This window comes from Miscanthus floridulus, unplaced genomic scaffold (genome assembly GCF_019320115.1).
Source record: "Miscanthus floridulus cultivar M001 unplaced genomic scaffold, ASM1932011v1 fs_647_6_7, whole genome shotgun sequence".
NCBI lineage: Eukaryota > Viridiplantae > Streptophyta > Magnoliopsida > Poales > Poaceae > Miscanthus > Miscanthus floridulus.
This window is the reverse complement of record NW_027097060.1, coordinates 48,041-69,852: the sequence shown is the minus strand read 5'-3', so window position 1 is coordinate 69,852 and position 21,812 is coordinate 48,041. Positions and strand designations below refer to the sequence as shown.

Genomic DNA, 21,812 nt, shown 5'->3' with positions numbered 1-21,812 from the left:
AGTCCTTAAGGCCGAGGCAGACTCGAAGTCGAGTTGGACCGGGCCTTCCGCTTGTGATGGACGTCCTTACTTGTCTCCTATGCCTCCACAACTCCCTCAAAGTCCTTCATGATCCTCTCCAATGCTTGTAAGCAATATAACATTATTAGGTATTAGGTAGTAATCTATTTTCAAAAGTATGAAAAAATCGTTTAAGAATGACAGACTCTGGACGCTGACTTGTTTCAACAATTCTCGTTGACTCCGACGGAATTTGGACCTCAAACCAAGACTATTGGTTAGCTTATGAAATTATCTTTCCATTCATATATGGATCGTCGAAAACGGAGTCCGAATGCGTTCTTGGCGTCCGTTTTAACGCAGACTAGTCCTTAAGGCCGAGGCAGACTCGAAGTCGAGTTGGACCGGGCCTTCCGCTTGTGATGGACGTCCTTACTTGTCTCCTATGCCTCCACAACTCCCTCAAAGTCCTTCATGATCCTCTCCAATGCTTGTAAGCAATATAACATTATTAGGTATTAGGTAGTAATCTATTTTCAAAAGTATGAAAAAATCGTTTAAGAATGACAGACTCTGGACGCTGACTTGTTTCAACAATTCTCGTTGACTCCGACGGAATTTGGACCTCAAACCAAGACTATTGGTTAGCTTATGAAATTATCTTTCCATTCATATATGGATCGTCGAAAACGGAGTCCGAATGCGTTCTTGGCGTCCGTTTTAACGCAGACTAGTCCTTAAGGCCGAGGCAGACTCGAAGTCGAGTTGGACCGGGCCTTCCGCTTGTGATGGACGTCCTTACTTGTCTCCTATGCCTCCACAACTCCCTCAAAGTCCTTCATGATCCTCTCCAATGCTTGTAAGCAATATAACATTATTAGGTATTAGGTAGTAATCTATTTTCAAAAGTATGAAAAAATCGTTTAAGAATAAGCTCACCTCTAAGTTAAGTTGATGTATTTGAGCTCGAGTCAATAAAACTTGTATAATGATCAGAGGATCAGCGGGTACATGTGATGTCCTCATCACATGATGAAGAGCGACGACGGCGCGCCGGATGAATAGGAGTTCATGCAGCACGGGCTGGAGGCACAGTGGATCCAGATGTGGGAGAGAAGCAAACGTTGAATGATTGGCCAAATTATTTGGATTCTAATAGATAGAAAAACTGTATTGTGATGGATAATTTCTTGACACAGAATCCTAGCTATAGAAACTATCAATGGATTTTATACTAGGATTGCCCTTACAAACGACGTCTACACGCGCAAGAGGCAGTCGAAACCATCGCATACAGCGTTCGCGAGGAGCGCTCCGTTTCCCTCCGGCGACTGGGATCCTGTGCGCCGCCGGTGGGAGCCTCGTGCGGCCGCCACGCTCGCGCCGCCGCCGGTGGGCGCGCTGCCGTGGAGACCGCAGCCGCCATGGAGAGGGCCGTCGCGGACCTCGCACGGCCCCTGGATGGGAGCTCGCGTGGCCGCCGCTGGCGACGAGCACACGCAGACACGTGTGGGGAGGTCGCGAGGACGCCGTGGACTCGCGCAGCCGCCGTGGACCACGCACGGCCGTCGGCGAGGAGATTGCGCAGACGTTGGTGGGGAGCTGGCGAGGACGCTGTGGATTCGCGCAGACGCCGAACGCGCAGACTCGTGCGGACGCCGTGGACGCCGACGGGGAGCTCGCGTGGCCGCCGCGGACCTCGCACGGCCTTCGTCGGGGATCTCACGCGGCCACTAGTGGGATCTCGCGTGGCCTCCGGGTCCGCCGCACGAACTCGCCGCCGCCTAGCGCCGCTGCGGGACGTCGCGCGCCCAACATCGCGAGCGCAGCGAACCAAGAAGCACGAGCGCAGCCGGTCATAGCTCCGAACTCCATGCTACGAGAACGCATCTTAGATACTTCATACTGGTGCCTTCACAACGCAGAGATGCCCAGCACGACCGGCCGGCCATCTGGCTTCCCGCGGTGCTCGTGCGGCTGCCACTAAGCGCCGCCGGCTGTAGAGCTCGCGGGGAGCTCGCACTCCACCTCCCGTGGTGCTCGTGCGGCCGCCGCCAAGCACCGTCGGCTGCAGAGCTCGAGGGGACCTTGTGCGCGCCACCTCCTGTCGCAGTGTCGCGATCCGCGTCTTGTCCTATCGTAGCGTCCGCGTCTCTCTCCACCCAGTCCGCCGAGCTACTCTCCTCACGTGCCTGCGCATGGGGTCAGGGTGCAGGCGTCTCCCTCCCCTCGCCTCCCTGCGCACAGCAAGCCGGCGATCACCGACGTTGAGACGAAGCCTTCGGCACTGTCGCACTGACAGTTTGCAGTCGCAGGACGCAGGTCGCATCTCAGCACATACGCAGTAAGTCATCCAACTCTCTGATACTTTTTTTGTTTTCCCATTGTTATTATTCAATCATTTGGTTTTCAAATTAATTTGCTTTGGTTGATTTTGAAACACAGGGAATTATAAAATATTAATATGGAAGATGACTTTGACTGTGACTCAGATGAGTATGAACAAGCTGTCGCTGCAGTTGAAGAGGAGATGGAAAATGAAATGGTAGGATTACAAGATGAAGAGGAGATTGAAACTGATGGGGAAGGTATTATAACTCAGTTCAATCCGGGTCACGTTATCACTGATCCGGGGCTTCGTATACCGATTGATCAATTTTCTATCAACATTAGATCCGAAGTTAGAAGGGCTTTCATAGATAAGGGTCCGACTCAACCAATTGGTTATAATTTCCCTAAAACAAATAAGAAAAGATGCTTTCAGAAAAGTTGGTTCAAGCAACATCCTTGGCTTGAATACAGTGTGGAGAAGGATAGGGCCTATTGTTTTCATTGTTATCTTTTCAAGCGTGATCGAATCGATGACAAATTTGGATATGATGTCTTTACAACATTGGGGTTTAACAATTGGAAGAATGCATATTTGGCGCTTCCAAAACATGATGGAAAAATCCACAATCAGTGTAAGACAGCATATGAAGATTTCAAAAATCAAAGAACAAGTGTGAAACATAAGGTTGACAAACATACAAAAGATGCACTAATCAAATATGAAACTCGGTTGGATACATCATTGGGTATTGTGAGTTTGCTCACATTGCAAGGTGAACTATTCCGTGGACACGATGAGTCCCTTGCTTCTTTGAATAAGGGGAATTTTCTAGAGTTTCTTGATTGGTATAAAGAAAGGAATGAACAAGTGAGGCTTGCATTTGATGAGACATGTCCCAAAAATGCCAAGATGACTTCCCCAACAATTCAAAAAGAACTTGCAGAGTGTTGTGCAATTGAGGTCACCAAAGCAATAAAGGAAGAGATGGCGGGTTGTCTTTTCTCCATTCTTATAGACGAATCGCGTGATATATCTGTCAAAGAACAAATGGCTGTGGTTGTGAGGTAAGTAATTGATTATATAATGTTAATTGTTATTGTAATTGATTATATAATTGTTAATGTTAAAATTAGCTAATCAGATTATAATATCTATGTTGTAGGTTTGTGAACAAGAAAGGAAAAGTGATTGAAAGATTTTTAGGTATTAAGCATGTTAAGGAGACAACCTCAGAAGCACTGAAGACAGCAGTTGTTGAAGTACTTGGTGAGCATGGGTTACACATTGCAAATCTACGAGGGCAAGGGTATGATGGTGCTTCTAATATGAGAGGAGAATTTAATGGCCTTCAGAAGGTTATTCGTGATGAGAACCCATATGCTTTCTATGTCCATTGCTTTGCTCATCAATTGCAGTTGGTAGTTGTTTCCATCTCAAGATGTTGTTCATCTATGGAGGATTTCTTTGATTATGTGGCCTTGATTGTGAACACCACTACTTCATCTTGCAAGAGGAAGGATTTACTGCTAGATAAGCAGCGCAGGATTCTTTTAGGCAAGTTGAGCAGTGGAGAGATTTCCACAGGAAGAGGGAAACATCAAGCAACATCCTTGGCTAGACCTGGAGATACAAGATGGGGTTCTCATTACAAGACATTACTTCGTATTGAATCAATGTGGGATTCAGTAATTGAAGTTCTACAAATTGTGTATCAAGATGAGCGTAATCCAAGTAGGGCAGGAGGTTTAGTGGAAATCATGGAGTCTTTTAGCTTTGTGTTCATCATGAAGATGATGTTGCAAATCTTGCGCATCACAAATGAGCTCTCTCTTATCTTGCAAAGGAAGGATCAAAATATTGTTCAAGCCATGTCTTTGGTTATTGATGTGAAAACACGTTTGATGAATTTGAGGAATGATGGTTGGGAGCCACTATTACAGGAAGCCACAAAATTTTGCAGTGAAAATGATATCCCAATACCAAATATGAATGAAGCAGTACCAAGATTTGGAAGATCAAGAAAAGGGGGCAAGAACAACATCACTCAAGACCATTATTTTCGTGTTGATATCTTCTATGCTGCTATAGATGCTATTACCACAGAGTTTGATCAACGGTTTAATGAGGTATCTTCAGAGTTGCTTGTTTGTTTTTCTTGTCTTAACCCGAGAGATTCATTCTCTAAATTTGATGTGCACAAGCTTGCTCGGCTTACTGAGATATATTCTGATGATTTCTCCTATTTCAAAAAGAAGGGTATAAAAGATCAACTTGAGTTATTTATTATTCATGTGAGAAGAATTGAGGAGTTTAGAGATTGTCATGATCTGGCAAGTCTAGCTGTAAAAATGGTTGAACTTGATAGACATACTGTTTTCCCATCAGTTTATCGTCTAATTGAATTGGCATTGATACTACCGGTAGCGACGGTATCAGTTGAAAGGGTCTTTTCAGCTATGAAGATTATCAAAACAGAATTGCGCAACAAGATGTCTGATGATTGGCTCAATTACTTAATGGTGTGCTACATTGAGCGAGAAATATTCAAAGGAATTGATCTTGAGAAGATCAAGAATATATTTCAAAACAAGAAAGATAGGCAAATGCAATTGCCTAGGCCGCCTAGGCGTGACTGAAGCTTCATCGTCACATGGTTAGTTGACTTTACTTGTATTTTCTATAGTTCTTTATATCCTAAATGCTTGTACTTTGTGCTTCGCTATCACAATGTCTAATGAACCATTTTGAGAGATATTACTTTACTATATATGTTATCAACTTTGCCCTACCTTAAATTTTTTTCGTCCTCCGCCACTGATTATACTATAAGTTATTGCTAAAAGCTAGCACTATTGAAAAAGTTAGCTTAGAGCCAATAAATAACTAATACTACTGCGGGTGTGCTAAGGCGTTCTCGCGTTTGCGCCGGAAGTTTCGTACTCTCTCCGGGCAGCCTTGTAAGGCGTTCTCGCGTTTTTGAGCTGGGCCAGTTAGGGTCGGTTTGGTTTCTACAAGAGCTTCTAAAATTCCAGTCAAATCGAATGTTTGGACATATACATGGAGTATTAAATATAGACTAATTACGAAACTAACTGCACAACTTGTGACTAATTTACGAGATGAATCTTTTAAGCCTAATTAGTCCATGATTTGACACCGTGATGCTACAGTAAACATATGCTAATGACGGATTAATTAAGCTTAAAAAATTCGTCTTGTAAATTAGCCTCCACCTATGTAATTGGTTTTGTAATTAATATATATTTAATACTCCTTACTAGTATCCGGGTTCCGATGAGCTTTTATGCCGAGCATTCAAGTCATGTGACTGATGACAAAGCATTTTTGCATGCACCAGTGATTAAAAGCTCGTTTTTTATGCGCCACGTCTTGATTTTTGCCCGCAGCCAACCAATTGTAAGAGAAAAGTATTCATGCCGAGGGGTGTTTGGTTCTCGCTAAAATTTAGTCCCTGTCGCGTAAGATATTTGATACTAACTTAGAGTATTAAATATAAACTAATTATAAAACTAATTGTACAGATTAAGATTAATTTATAAGATGAATCTATTTAGTCTAATTAGGTTCATATTTAATCTTTTTAATTAGTATCAAAATACCTAATATAATATCTACTAAACTTTAGCCCCTGAATTCCAACACATTGTTGCGGCCAGAACAACTACTTGAAGCAACAAAACCGAGTTATTAATTCAGCTGACATCCTCCAGCAGCAGCAGCATGGGAGAGGCTCTTAGTTTGACCTTGATTTTTTTAAGAAAAACTTAATAAAAAATGCGACATAATATATCTGGTATATATAGAAAAAACAATTGCTACTATAAAAAGATGAACAACTTGACACAAAATGTGCGACCTTTGTTTTTTTTAAAATATAAGTACTTTTTATTATATATGATGGTGATGGCAAACAATTGGCAATTTTGCGACTGTGCATAATGAGCATGGGCAGTTGAGTTTGTTCATACGTATATGCGATATATATTCCCGATTCTCGTACCAACAAAATGATCTGGGGATTGGATATTTTCTAGTTGTCCTGCACACGGCTGTGCTTGATCGCATTGTCGTCCATCCCTGCATTTTTTATTTAGTATTAATCCTTTTTGGAAACAAATTAAAGCCATCTTATCCGTGGAAACCAAAATATTTATATATAGCTAGCTCGCATTTGAGTTAGGGCGGTTAGCACCTCCTAAAGCTTAGTTAGCTAAATCTAGTCCTATTTAGTTACTTTTTACTCAAATACTATGAGTAAATGGGACTAAACGAGATTTAGCCAACTAGTCACCAAAATGTTAATAAAAGGGACTAAAAACCTCTCTTAGTCTCTTTTAATCACCAAAACTAGACATCCAGTGACTAAAGTTTAGATCCTGATTTAGATAAGTAAAGTTTAGAAGGGGAGGTTCTTAATCAGATCCCACACTAGCTTAGGTAACCCAAGCTAGCTATGCATATATACGATGTATATGGCGCGTGAATGAATGAGTACAGTGCATGCATCCCCTGGTGCAGTGCCCACTACGTACTGCTTTGTTCCCTTGCTTGGATACTTATCCACATCAGCAAAGGCGTGTGCCTGGCCACGAAAAAGATCCCCAAAATCGTGGCCACATCTTTTTCTTCTCCCGCTTGCGGAGCTAGCTGAGAGCTGCATGCACAACACCCAGGGCCGCGAACGAACCAAACTCCATCGATGGCTTGCTAGCGGCCAAGCAACAGAATGTGGCTGGCTGCGGAGCATCCATCCCCTTCCCCACAACTCCTCACAGGTACGGTCTCGACGGCGCCCCTGGCGGCCCCTAGCTTGCTAGATCTCTATCAGTATGTGTGTCTGCATGCATGTAGCCGGCCGGATGGACCTCGCATCGATCCGTAGTGCAGCCGGAATAAGCTACGACCAAGCCAGCAGCTGTTCACATCAGATCACATGCCATGGCCATGCGGGAGGAGACCAAATCCCGGTGGCCAACCAGCTGGTGGCATGATGCAGCTCGCTAGCTCTCCTTGGACTATTTCCGGCTGATGGCCTTGTGCCCCGAATTTTTTTTATAATTTAGCCGTTTTTTAAAAGTTTATCATAAATAGACCTCTGGAGGAAAGATTTCAGAAAATGGATCCTTAGCTCGGCGCCATTGATGCTGGCGCCGAGCTAACACGTCTCGGCGCCAGCGTCCCTGACGCCGAGCTCCTGGGCTCGGTAGGTGATATGGCAAGAGGCGCTGGCGCCGAGCTCGGCGCCGTAGATATTGGCGCCGAGCCTTCATTACCAATGGGCCCCACGCCTCTCTTCCTCTCCCTCTCTCGCCCTAGCAGAGCAGAGCCGAGCTTCGCCGCCGCCGCCGCCGGCCGCCCTCGCCCGCGCCCGCGCCCTTGCCCGCGCCGCGCCCGCGCCCCGATCCCGCCGAGCGCCACCGCGGCCGCCCCGAGGCCGCCCCGCGCCGTGCCACCGCGGACTGCCCGCGCCCCGCGGCCGCTGCGCCTCGGTGTGTAGGAGTGCCGCACCCCGCAGCCGCGCCACACCCCCGCGCAGCGCCGTTGCCCACGGCTGACGCCCGCGCCCCGGTCCCCTCGCCGGTTCCTGCGCCCGCGCTGCGCCCTCTCCTCGCCTTGGCCTCGCCCCGCCTTGCCGCCCTCCACCGCCGTCCTCGGCCACGGCCGCCGTGCCTCCCACGCCCGTCGAGCCGAACACGCCGCGCGGAGCCCCGGGCATCCCACGCCCGCCGCGCGCCACTGCTATCGTCGACCGCGCCACCGCCGACCCCGCCACCTGCAGCGGCCGGCCGTGCCACCGCTGGCCCGGATCGTCGGCCTGACCCACGCCCATCATCCGCTGCGACTCCGTCGACGTCCGCGGATCAGTCGTTGGAAAGGTAAAAATTATGAATATGCAATGTACCTACTTAGTTGACATTTATTATTTACTAGTTAATGTGATGACTTAGGTAGTTGATTTAGTTAGTGATCTAGTGAGATATATATATAGATAGATATAAACATAGATACATAGGTACATAGATATAGTTAGATAGCTACTTAGATATGTAGTTACATATTTAGTTAACTAAATATGATCTAACTATTTAGTGAGTACATTGTATATATATACGTAGTTATTATCTTATTTACTTAGTTTGTAGTTAGAAAGTACTTATTAGGTACTATCTATCGTCTAATTTGGACTAAAGGACATGTGTTTCGTTACGTGTTTGAACTAGATGGACAACCTAGTGACCATATATCATGGAGGCACCGTTGAAAGTGATCGCTATGGATATGTTGAGTTTGTTGACATGCAAAGCGTGCCTGTGTTATTCAATGATAGGCCTTCATTTAGTGAGATGATTGCAAGGGCTTGGGAAGAGCTGCATTGCCTTGGAGATGATGGCATTGCAGTTGATGGTGTACTACACCTAGGTTCTCCTCCCAACATCTTTAGGCGAATGATCTCAATTGGTTGTGCGGATCAGTGGGAGAACTATGTGAGATCGGCTATGAAGAGCCAGCTGCAATATTTGGATGTGGTTGTGCGTCGGGTGTTAGTTGATCCCATCCCTCATGGGTTTACCCTAGCAATGGATCATCAGGCACACATCGACCCTCCCGTTCTGGAACCTTATCTGCATGTGGAGATTGCACCTATGGTTCCCGATGCTCAATCTGCCCCTAATGCGGTAGTTGGAGATGGTTGTCAGACTCATGTTTCCGTGGCAGATCCTCCTTATGAGATCCTTTTGACACAGAATCATCAGAGTAAGTGTCTTAACCACATGGTTTTTGGGAGCTTACCCCGTTCCTTACATCTATTTCTTTCATTCTTTCCTCATTTCTCTACTGATGTTGCAGGAGACATTCCTAAGAATGTGGATGTGCCCCCTGTTGCTGCGCAAGTGCACTTTGGAGATGGATTCTGTAGCTCCAATAGTGTTGAAATTATGCATGATTCGGAGTCATATGAGATGGCTAGGGCTCTTGATTCTGATGATGATCGCCCTGTTGGAGAGCTGACAGAGAGTGATGTTGAGATGATGAGGCGTATCTTTCTCGGCCGTTGTGATCCCAGAGTTCATGAGTTCAGCGATCTTGCTCATTTCGATCAGGCGTTTGCAGAGGGACGTGATGATGAGCTCCTAGAAGCTCCTGAGGCCGGTCCTAACATGGTAATTGAGAATGGGAGGGTGTTCAATGACCTCCCTGCTTTGAAGAGGTGGTTGCAGGCTTTTGCAGTGATACGAAAGAGACCTTACAAGGTATTACATTCATATGCAGAGCGCCGTTACACAGTTGTGTGTGACAAGGAACGCTATCCATGAAGGGTTTGTGCAAGGAAGCAACAGGTAACCGGAAAATGGAAGATCACAAAAGTTGTCGGGCCACACAATTGTGCTGACCATGAGCTGACACTAAGGCATCGACAGTTGACATCTACCCTCATTGCCAAGCGGTTGATGGGAATTTTGCAGGGAGAACCCAACATGGAGGTGAGGACAATTATCAGGACCGTTGAGGCGTTGTATGGAGGTTATGTTATAACTTATGGTAAAGCATGGAGGGCTAAGCAGCGAGCGTGGAAGATGATATATGGGGACTGGGAGGATGGGTATGAGCAGCTGCCAGTTCTTTTCAATGCAATCAAAGCGGTGAATCTAGGCATGCATTATGAGTACATCCCAAAACCAAATGCATGGAAGGATGGGAGGCAGATATTCTTCCGTGCTTTCTAGTGCTTCCCTCAGTGTGTCGAGGCCTTTAGGCACTGTCGTCCCGTCTTCTCCATTGATGGTACATTCTTGATTGGCAAATACCAGGGCACACTTCTTATAGCCATAACCTATGATGCGAACAACAAGTTGGTTCCTTTGGCATTTGCTTTGGTTGAGAAGGAGAACAATGATAGTTGGGGATGGTTCTTGAGGCTAGTCCGGATACACGTGGTTGGGCCTGGTATGGAGGTTGGCGTCATATTTGATAGGCACCAGGGCATACTTAATGCCACGCGAGAGCAGATAGAGGGGTATGCACCTTTGCACCATCGTTGGTGTACTCGGCACCTTGCCGAGAATTTACTCTGGAAGGATGGTGTGAAGGGCAACTTTGATCTGTTCTAGGAGGCTGCTCGATAGCTTGAGGACAAGTACTTTTAGGAAAAGTTAGAGTAGGTCAGAACCGCATCAAATGCAGAAGGTAGACAATGGCTCACATGTTTGATGATGGATTTGGAGAAATGGATGAGAGCTCACGACGCTGGTGGATGGAGGTATGAGTTTCAGTGCAGCAACATGGCGGAGTCATTCAATAAGTTGCTATTGGAGATACGTGGTATGCCCATGAATGCAATTGTTCAATTCACCTTCTATAAGCTTGTTGCCTAGTTCAACAATAGACACGCCCATGCATTGTAGTTGCGGAGTGATGGAGAGATATGGGCTCCAAAACCAAAGGCACACCTAGAGAAGACAAGAGAAAGGGCTGGCACACATGAGGTTACATACTTTGACCACGCCATAGGGACTTATCAGGTCGAGCATACGGGTGGTACAACGTTCGACGGCGAGGTCTGAGAGTCGAGGATACATGTGGTTGTCCTCCAAGATTTCAAGTGCACTTGTGCTAAACCAAGGCAGTACCACTTTCTATGTTCTCATTTGGTGGCAGCAGCTAGGCATCGCAACTATAATATCGAGAGGAGGATACCTCACGAGTTCAGTGTCGACATGCTTGTGCACACATGGAGCCCCCGCTTCATGCCTTTCCGGGACCCTGGAGAGTGGCCTCCATATGATGGGCCGAAGTACATTGCGGATCCAGCTTACCATTACAACAAGCGTGGATCAAGGCAGAGGATGAGGCACATGATGGTTATGGATCAGACACCTAGAAGAACGAGGCGTGGGAGAGGAACTCTATTTGTTACTGACCCCGAGCAGTACGAGTGCGGCAAGTGCGGTAGACTTGGCCACAATTCACGAAGTTGCCATTGGTAGATTAGTGAGGTGCGACTATTGGTTGATTTTATTATTTTATATTTGTCATATTTATTTAATTAATTATGCATATCTCAATTTATGCTTGTATTTGTGTCAATTACTTATACATTTCTAGGTTCATGTTTTATTGTATATTGAAATTCTAATTCATTCACTTTTTTTCTAGGATGGAGCAATTCCACCTGCTTGACCCGACGTACGAGGCGATCCACCGAGGATGTCTCATAGCATTGGGGCAGGTAATAATCTATAAGTTTTGTTCAAAATTTGGTGAGCGTACATGTGTTCGTGAAGTAACAGGAGACTATGTTTTATTCGATGCAGGACCTTCTACTCCTTCGTCCTAGAACCCACAGTGGGTTCTTGGACATGTGGTACGATGACAGATACACTCATTTCCTGCAAAGAGCTGGCCTAGATGTCATCTCTTTTCAGGTCCATCGTGGGTTGCCCAAGTTCAACTCAGTGGCCATAACTGCGTTGGTTGACAGGTATTAAATTGAATCATTGCCTCCATTCATGGCCATTTGTTCATGCGATTGACTTTTTGGCAAGTAATCTTGCTTTGTCTTAAAATATAGGTGGTGGCCGGAGACTCACAGCTTCCACCTACCTTTCGGGGAGATGACAGTCACACTCCAGGACTGTCAGAAGATGCTAGGCCTAAGAATTCACGGCTACCCAGTCACCGGGCAGTGCAGGTCAGAGGGCTAGAGAACATGAGTGGAGGCCTTCCTTGGGCATGAGCTTGGCGAGCAAGGGGCTCGCACTTCTGGAGTTCCCATCTCCTGGCAATAGGAAGAGTTCGCACAGTGCCCTGAGGAGGCAGATGAGGAGACAGTTGGGTACTACTGCAGGGCGTGGATCCTACACCTATTTGCCTACGTTCTCTTCCCTGATGCCATGGGTGACAGTGCGTCCTGGATGTGAATCCACTGCCTCAGTGACTGGGACCAGGCGGGTCACTACAACCGGGGCTCTATAGTCTTGTGTTTTCTATACCGGCAACTGTGCGAGGGGTGTCGTCGATCTTCGTCCAACCCGTCACTTGGTGGATGCGTGTACCTGTTACAGCTGTGGATGTGGGCTCATCTTCTAGTTGGTCGTCCAGAGGTTCTGGCTCATCGTGAGTGGTTCCAAGGTCAACCTCCAAGTCGGCAGCCGACGTGGGCGTACCTTTGGGACCAAGTCAGGGTTCCATACGCGAGGTTAGACCAGGCGTACATTGAGTTCACGAATGAGCTAGACACGTTGATGGTGTCTAGTGTAAGTAAATTTTATTTTCCATGCTAGTTTGAAAAGGATTAGTATACCTTCTAACATCTTGTTTGGACATGTTGCTAGTGGAGTGGGAGCCGTACGGTGGAGAGGACGCACTCCCTTTTCAGTTGAGCAATGTTTGTGGGTTCGACGACGACTTCTATAGGATGAGGTGCCCTCTAATCTGCTTCTATGCTGTTGAGTTTCACCTGCTAGATAGGGTTGCACGCCAATTTGGAGTGAGACAGCTTTGGCCTATGGCTCTGTTCTCGACTGGCGTTGACTTACACAAGTAAGTGTTTTGATATTTCAAATGTCTCGTGATGGTCCATTTATATTAATATGGTGACATGTATATGAATTCAAGTAACGATGACATACATGCAGGTTGGATCGTTAGAAGAACAATAAGATTTTTGACTGGGAGAGGCACCACCAGTCCTTCATTGAGCAATGGGAGGAGATGCACGACAACGTGGACGACAACAACAAGCCGCACACGAACCGTGAGTTCAGGCGGTACCAAGCTTGGTACCAGCGTGCGACATGTTGTAGGCTGAGGGTATAGTGGATAGAAGATAACTACGCTGACATCGAGTCCTCCAACGATGAAGACACGGCGTACGACCAATCGACTCGTGCAGGTGGAGGCAGGACTGATCTTGGACAGAGTGGTAAGCCAATTGCCTTATTTTTCTACGTTAAGTTGCACAACAGTACATTAGGTGTTCTTGGACTGACATTAGGAGTTATCTATTTTAGTTTGTGCCACTTTCGAGCCGTATCACCCTTATAATAGGTTAGATTCTTGTACAAAAGAAAACAAAACATATTGCTATCTGTTCAGAAGTATTATTACTGAGAACTTTGTTGCAGGGCAATACACTCAAATGCTCAGTTGAAGAGATTGAGCGCATTCGGTCGAGAGTCAGGGACGACTACATGCTTGGCTTCCTGGATGTAAGATTAAAAATATTCTTTCAAACATATCATTAATACGTTAGATTGTTTGAGTTAACATAGTTTTGTACAACAGAGGCTGCCACGTCGTCTACGCCGTGTGGCTGGTTGTTGTGGTTGCAGGACAGACACGATGCAAGACATGTATGTTCCTTCCGCAGGTAGAGGAGGCTTGGGTTCCTCTAGCCAAGCAGCTACAGGGGACGAGGACGAGGAAGACGACGATGACGACGACGTGGACAAGAGGCACGAGGAGCTTGGCCCCTCTTAGCTCGATGATGCTCCCTCGACTCATCCTACACCACCTCTAGGCACTAGGCGATGCCGTTCGTGTGACCCTTACACTCCAGGTACGAGTGCTCTCAGTCATAAGGGTAAGGGCAAGAGTAGGAGGCAGTGAGGGATGTGGTAGTTGTTAGTATGCACTATTATGGATTTTGTATTTACTTTTCTGTAACTATTTGAGACTGTATGGACATTGTGGACTATTTGGACTGTACAGGACATATTATGTTGGTTGTGATGTTCGTTGTGGTTGCATTTTACTCCTTGGATGATTAAATGTTTGGAATATATAATGATGTCTCTGTTTGTAACTGTGGATGCTCCTAAAACAAGGAAAACTCTTGCAAATTTTTCTGTGAATCATTAATCATACTACACTGCTAAAAAGGCACAAATGTAGTACACAGATTAACTATAAATTTATTAGAACATGTATAATCCAAACGTATCATACATACGCTTTGTAAATGAATCTAGGGTTATCAAGCAATAGTGAACGATTCTATGCTTTTTAGACAATAAAAATAGACTTTTCAGATACAAGGACAACAGCGATTTATCACATCACTGACATAGTACTGGCATGCAAGGAAGCACAACTCCACTCTATCTCCACCATCCATCTTATGACTAGTTTGATCCAAGGGCTGAGGTGAAGAGGCACACGGATCGCTGACATGGCACATTGAGAGGCCTCCATTCCTCCTCTCAACCTATAAATAACCACTCACTCCCTCTCATTCACACACACAACAAGGAAGAAGAACACTCCTCAGCATTTTCTTTCGTTGTAGTACCAATGTCTGGAGAGTCATCCAGAGGGAGAGAAAAGGGGAAGGGAACTACCATTAGGTGGGAGGGTCCTCTTGGTCCCGATTTCTTTGAGGAAGCTCTTTATGAGAGGTTCCCAGTTGAGAGCAAAAGTGAGTTCACCAAAGAGGCACCACTGAGCGGATACGATAAAAGGAAAGAAAAGTGGCCAAAATGCATGCATGGTGAGGACTACCTAGTGTAGATGTTCACCGAGGGAATAGATGGAGGTCGCCGTTTTCTTCAAATTCCCGCGAGCATGGGTAATTGCTATTACTATTTGTTTCTTCAATATGTTTCTCTTGTATATAACTTACACGACATATTTATTGTAGTCTTCCTTGGCTGAAGAAAATTGTGGGTTTAGTAGGTGGGTCGATCCTCGATCTATTTATCCACATGCGGAGTACATCTACTACCTACAGTACCGTATCTTTGATCTAGAAAGGGAAGTTAGCAACGGTTACAAGGACGATGGACAGGACGACAACAACAATGGTGCCGATTCACATGAGACACTCTGTAATGATCCATATTGCACCTGCCCTAACCACAAGAACAAGGGGCCTCCCCGTCACCCCCGCCACCACCAACAACAACAACGGGAGGCTACTATGGAGAAGGTGCAGCATAATTTGCTATGTGGCCACACTACTAGGATAACTTTATTTTTTTTACATGCCACATCTATGTGTTTTTCACACTCTGTATCCAGGTTCGGTACATGTTCTTACATGCCATTTTATGTGTTTCGTGTATTGAATTATATAATGTCGTACGTCGTTAGGTTTTATTTGCAGCACGTGTTCACATTTCAATACGTCTGTAACATTAAGCGGAATATTGAGACCATAAAAATGAAAACAACCATATAATGAAAAGTTCAATACTATGTCACATTAAACAACATAATAATACTAGAAGTACATGCCGACAGTACACATAGGGGCAAATGCACTTCCAAATCCTTAGTCTAAAACATACTGAGTAAGCAACTCATTATCTGAGTACCAATCCTCTACTATAACCCTATTGCTATGGCTAGGCTCACCTGCTTTGCTCTGGCATGCCTGTCGCCTGTAGTAAGCAGCCTCTGCTTCATCTACGGCCGCTGCGGCCTGAGTGAAGAACGCGTCGTCATCCTCCTCCGCCTGTAAGCCTGCCTCTGCTAGACCGATGAGCTCGCTCAGTCTGCCAGTGTCTTCCTCAACCTCCTCCACCTGCAAGCCCGCCTCTGCTAGAGCGATGAGCTTGCTCAGTCTACCAGTATTGTCCTCGGCCTCCTGTGCCTGCAAGCCCACCTCTGCTAGAGCAATGAGCTCACTCAGTCTGCCAGTGTCGTCCTCATCCTCGTCCCTCTCATCAGACAACACAATCGGTGATTGAACGATGCGACCAACTCACGATCTATGCTCATCTAACTTCTTATCCTCATACCTTGCCCGAGCCAGCTCTGCGGCATATTCCTCGCTGCAACCAATCTCTTCATGTATGAAATGCAATTAGTTAGCAACGCGATTATATTATATTTAAAATCAGGCAACGAAAAAAATGCTTTCAAGCACTCACTGGCACATAATGCAACAACATGCTCGTTCAAGACCTGCATCTGTACTCTTGCCTCCTCCCTTGCCTCATTCCGTGCCCTCTCCTTCTCTAACGTCATCCGTCTCTCCAATCCCCATTTGTTAAGCCCAACATCGATCGGGTTATAAATACCGCGTTGTCTAGCAAACTCACGCGTCTTTTCTTTGTGATGTTTAACGAATAGTTTGACGTAGTCAGGTCCATATCCCGTCTTTCATGCAATTACTTGCCTCTTCTTCAGTTCATCCAAGAACTTAGCTTGACCATCATAATATTCCCACCTGCATTTCCTAGTGCTCTGTTCAAACAAAAAATTATATCATATATGTCTTTGCAAAAGAAACAAAATACAATTTCATGTTTACCACAAAAATAACCAACCTCATCATACTCAACCATATGACCACAATAATGTCCTATTCCAAGCTCCGAAGGGACTAGGCCATAGTTGGATTTAACACCACATTCGCACATGACAGGAGGTGCTTTGTAAATTACCCTTTCTTTCTTCTTTTCCTTAACCTTTCACGGTTCTTCCGGCCATTAGTTCTTAGGACCATACAACCACTTCTTGAAATAACACTTCGCCATTGAAAACACCTAAATAAGTAGACATTAGTACATGAACACATATAGCTCAATATTTCAACACATACACTTTGCACTTACTTCATGCTTGTTTGGACACACAAACTCCAATGTATTCTCAGGGTTTATCACAGCTCGATCTCCACAATCGCATAGAGAAGGTTCCTCGAGTCATCTAACTACGGCTAGGTGCTTCTCCTTAGCAATCATTGGCGGAGGGTTAGGGGGTGGAACCCACCGCTTGAAGTGCTCACGTGGATGTCTCCCTCTAAACCAATCATCAAAAAGGAGGTACCTAGGATCAAACTTGTCTGCACTGTCGATCCACTGAAAGAAAAAGCACATCTTATAGTCCTACACAACGAGATTCCAACAAAATATTAGTACCATACTTACACAAATAAAGAAAAAGGATAGTGAAAATAATTTCTTACATTAAAACGACTGCATGTATAGAAGCAACGCGCCGCTGTGTCCGGATGTTTCGGTTGAAAAACATGGGCCAGGAAACCACAGTCACAGTTAGGGACAGGGAGGTCAGGAGGGACGGGGGCATCTTTGCTAGACGCGTCGGGGTATAATTCTCGAGGACGACCCCGTTTTCGCCAAAACTCCTCCTGAAACATTACTTGCATTTAACAAAACGGATGTAATTTAACAAATATAAATCAAAACATCACAAATAAATATCAATGAGAACCATAACTACAATACAACCAATTTCTTTCTAAGAACCGAAGTAGTTAACATTAAACCCTAAACCTAGGGTTTCCCATTTGATGCACAACAATGAACCCATAATATAACTACATGCGCCTAGGTTTGCTAGCTTTTCCACGCCTTGGCATCATCCTACAGTTGTATAATACATATATTGAGGGATATAATGAAACTATAAGTGATGACGATTATTACGTTAAAAAATCCGACTAATATATACCGAATCGATGCGAAAAAACTAAGAGGGGAGCGAGGAGACCTTGCTCTCGAAGATTTACGGATCAAATCAAAGTTTCCAAGGTCCAATATGCCGATTTGTGAGGTAGGGTGAAGTGGGGAGAGAAAAAACCCGAGAGGGAGGAGAAAGAAGAGGAAGAACGCTCGGGCAGGATGGTTGGGCCGGGGTTAAATGGCAGGGAGCTCGGCGCCAGCCACTCTGGCACCGAGCTCGGCGTCAAGATCTACAGCGCCGAGCTCGGCGCCAGAGTGGCTGGCACCGAGCTCCCTGCCATGTCACCTACCGAGCCCAGGAGCTTGGCGCCAGGGACGCTGGCGCCGAGACGTGTTAGCTCGGCGCCAGCATCAATGGCGCCGAGCTAAGGATCCATTTTCTGAAATCTTTCCTCCAGAGATCTATTTATGATAAACTTTTAAAAAAGACTAAATTATAAAAAAGTTCGGGGCACAAGGCCATCAGCCGGAAATAGTCCAAGGAGAGCTAGCGAGCTGCATCATGCCACCAGCTGGTTGGCCACCGGGATTTGGTCTCCTCCCGCATGGCCATGGCATGTGATCTGATGTGAACAGCTGCTGGCTTGGTCGTAGCTTATTCCGGCTGCACTACGGATCGGTCCATCCGGCCGGCTACATGCATGCAGACACACATACTGATAGAGATCTAGCAAGCTAGGGGCCGCCAGGGGTGCTGTCGAGACCGTACCTGTGAGGAGTTGTGGGGAAGGGGATGGATGCTCCGCAGCCAGCCACATTCTGTTGCTTGGCCGCTAGCAAGCCATCGATGGAGTTTGGTTCGTTCGCGGCCCTGGGTTTTGTGCATGCAGCTCTCAGCTAGCTCCGCAAGCGGGAGAAGAAAAAGATGTGGCCACGATTTTTGGGATCTCTTTCGTGGCCAGGCACGCCTTTGCTGATGTGGATAAGTATCCAAGCAAGGGAACAAAGCAGTACGTAGTGGGCACTGCACCAGGGGATGCATGCACTGTACCCATTCATTCACGCGCCATATACATCGTATATATGCATAGCTAGCTTGGGTTATATATGCATAGCTAGCATGGGTTACCTAAGCTAGTGTGGGATCTGATTAAGAACCTCCCCTTCTAAACTTTATTTATCTAAATCAGGATCTAAACTTTAGTCACTGGATGTTTAGTTTTGGTGATTAAAAGAGACTAAGAGAGGGTTTTTAGTCCATTTTAGTCTGACTAATATATACCGAATCGATGCGAAAAAAACTAAGAGGGGAGCGAGGAGACCTTGTTCTCGAAGATTTACGGATCAAATCAAAGTTTCCAAACTCCAATATGCCGATTTGTGAGGTAGGCTGAAGTGGGGAGAGAAAAAACCCGAGAGGGAGGAGAAAGAAGAGGAAGAACGCTCGGGCAGGAAGGTTGGGCCAGGGTTAAATGGCAGGGAGTTCGGCGCCAGCCACTCTGGCACCGAGCTCGGCGCCAAGATCTACGGCGCCGAGCTCCCTACCATGTCACCTACCGAGACCAGGAGCTCGGCGCTAGGGACGCTGGCGTCGAGACGTGTTAGCTCGGCGCCAGCATCAATGGCGTCGAGCTAAGGGTCCATTTTCTGAGATCTTTGCTCCAGGGGTCTATTTGTGAGAAACTTAAAAAAAAGACTAAAATATAAAAAATTTTGCCTTGTGCCTCACCCTATGCAGCGGGTGTGGGTGCATTGCATGCAGGCATGCACCTGTTTTCGGGGCAGGAGGCAGGCAGCAGCAGTCGTCGTCCTCCTCCTAAATGATTGTTCTGGTTTCATTGATGTGCACCTGTTGTCGTACGTGGGTGGTATATATGCATACCCAACAAGATTGAAAATCTTTCATCCGTTTCGGACAGCTAGGCAGATCCAAGACGTAATATATATATATATAGCATCGAGATAATCGAGAGTACACATGCATGTCTAAATGATTGATTCTGAAAAGAGGGAGATCGATCGCATCCAATCCAGCAACTAAGGTTGTGTCATCTGAATATGTATCGTCAGGAAATTTAAACCGGTCGAGTGGCCGACGACATGATCGTTCAACCACAACAGACTCACATGTCTGTCGCTATCTAGTACTTGGGGTCCTGGCCTCCTGGGTGTTGGATCATCCCTGCGTGCTGCGCGTGTTCCGAATACTTCTTTTCACGGGATCGAGTGCTGCGACGGGTAGATTCAGATACAGCTAGACTGAAAGCTTGATCGATCTAGGGCTCCACGGACAGGGGAGAGTGAAAGCGCGAGTCACCGTCCACCGACAAAACCGTAGATCATTTTCCCTCTTCTCCTCCTGAAGAAGAGGTTCGTTCCAATGAGCCGTTGCTCCGGCAACTTGACGATCGATTCGGATTGAATGGCGAAATGACAGTATCTATCAATCAGATGGTTGGACTTTGGAGGAAAAAAGCATGGACGAAGACAAAAAAAAAACAAAGCAGTTCCACTTGTGGGGTGGGGAGAATAAAATCTGCAACACTCAATATTAACTCTTTTCTTTTCGTTTCATTTAATTTCATTTTTCTTTTTAACTAATTATTGGGGGTGGGGGTGTGGGGGGGGGGGGGGGTGGGGGGGGGGGGGTTGCGGAAGATACCATAAGAGCAATATTTCCTCTTTTATGCATGAATGGCTCAAAATTGTGCAAAGGAATTCATTATGTACTTTCTCCAATCATATCAATATAATAAGTCCACTAAGACATGCACCCTATCTTGGATATTGTACTTTAACCCGGCCTCTATATTATCTTAATTAATTCCAAAGAGTTGTATATTATAAAAATATCTTTATAATGTGACAAATGGTTTTCGCCAAAACCCACTATTTTACTATATAGGCGGTCAGAAAATAGTGGTCTCATGTGTAGTACACCAGAGGGCCTATAAATGATCTCAAATGAAAAAGATCAACTATAAAGTGTTAGGTATCTCGTTGATCACTACAATTTCTATAGGGCATGTTTCCAGCCGGCCAGAGTTCGAACCCCCACGGGGGCGGATTTGTTGGCCGGAGGAGGCGTAGTTTATCTACACGTTAAAAAAAATCCCCTCGTCTGCCCCACGCCAAAGCACAGGTCTAAGGCTAGTCCAGTCTTATGGGAGATACGATGCCACTGTGTATGGATGGGGCAAAGGTTCGGAGATTTTTTTGACCCGCGTGAGAAGGTCTTCTTCTTAAGCACAATGTCCGGGGGCTGTCCTACCCCCGTGGGTCAAGTTTTTTTATATAAATCACACATTTTCAAGGAGGTTGACAACATGAGCAACCACCTAGAAGAGATCATATTTTCAGCGGGCGGTTATCTTAATCCGACCCATCGCTGAAATTGATATAATTCTAGGAGCAGAGTTTACTTCATAGAACCGCCCCTCCAGGGCCGGTAGTTAAGCTATAATACTCCCGGACCTAGTTAGAAATGATTTGTTAAGTGAACCGTCCATAAAAAATATGAGAAAGTTGTCAAACAAATAAATCCTATTGTAGAAGTAGAAATATAGGGGCATTTTCAATTGTTAGGAATTTAGGTATTTTCATGTTAAAACTAGTCCAAAAAATTAACAGCAAAATATGATGACAAATATGTGCACGTGTGTAATTTTACTACTGCTCATATTAGCAGCAAATATGTTCATGAATAACATACTGATCATAGCAGAAATAAGATTGAATTTAACCAATTTGAGAATAGAGATATACCCAGGGGAGGGACTCATACTCAAAGCACCAGTGGCTCCATTCCCACTCATGGTGAGTTGCTCGAAGTCGCGGACCACAGTTGATGCAGGAAGATGTACGTATTGCCGTCTCTCGAACGTCCACCAGAAAGTAGATGAAGCCGATTCGAGAAAGAAGAAGCGCCACCAGGAAGAAGATGAAGATGTTCCGAGGAAGAAGAGGACGGGGAGCAGTCGCAAAGATGCTCCCCAAAAACCTGATCACCCGCATACACCCGAGCAGGTGTCCCAATGCAAACGCCGGTTTCGGAGGCCTGCTCTCCCAAATCTCCGTGCGCGCAAAGG

At 45.8% G+C, this 21,812-nt stretch overlaps 2 protein-coding genes across 2 annotated transcripts; one reads left to right on the top strand and one right to left on the bottom strand.

Annotated features, from left to right (window-relative positions):
• Positions 1 to 2,464: 2,464 nt before the first annotated feature.
• On the top strand, positions 2,465 to 4,968 carry LOC136532529 (uncharacterized). The gene is made up of 2 exons (XM_066525116.1): positions 2,465 to 3,396; positions 3,495 to 4,968. The coding sequence occupies exons 1-2, from the start codon at positions 2,465 to 2,467 to the stop codon at positions 4,966 to 4,968; spliced, it is 2,406 nt and encodes an 801-aa protein (XP_066381213.1).
• Positions 4,969 to 7,622: 2,654 nt separating this feature from the next.
• On the bottom strand, positions 7,623 to 8,183 carry LOC136532528 (uncharacterized). The gene has a single exon (XM_066525115.1). The coding sequence runs from the start codon at positions 8,181 to 8,183 to the stop codon at positions 7,623 to 7,625; it is 561 nt and encodes a 186-aa protein (XP_066381212.1).
• Between the last annotated feature and the right edge of the window lie 13,629 nt (positions 8,184 to 21,812).

Bases quoted from the DNA above. Each gene is read 5' to 3' on its own strand.
- LOC136532529 (XM_066525116.1), top strand. From the start codon at position 2,465: ATGGAAGATGACTTTGACTGTGACTCAGATGAGTATGAACAAGCTGTC. The intron at 3,397-3,494 runs GTAAGTAATTGA...TCTATGTTGTAG, and splicing joins CAAATGGCTGTGGTTGTGAG to GTTTGTGAACAAGAAAGGAA.
- LOC136532528 (XM_066525115.1), bottom strand. From the start codon at position 8,183: ATGGGCGTGGGTCAGGCCGACGATCCGGGCCAGCGGTGGCACGGCCGG.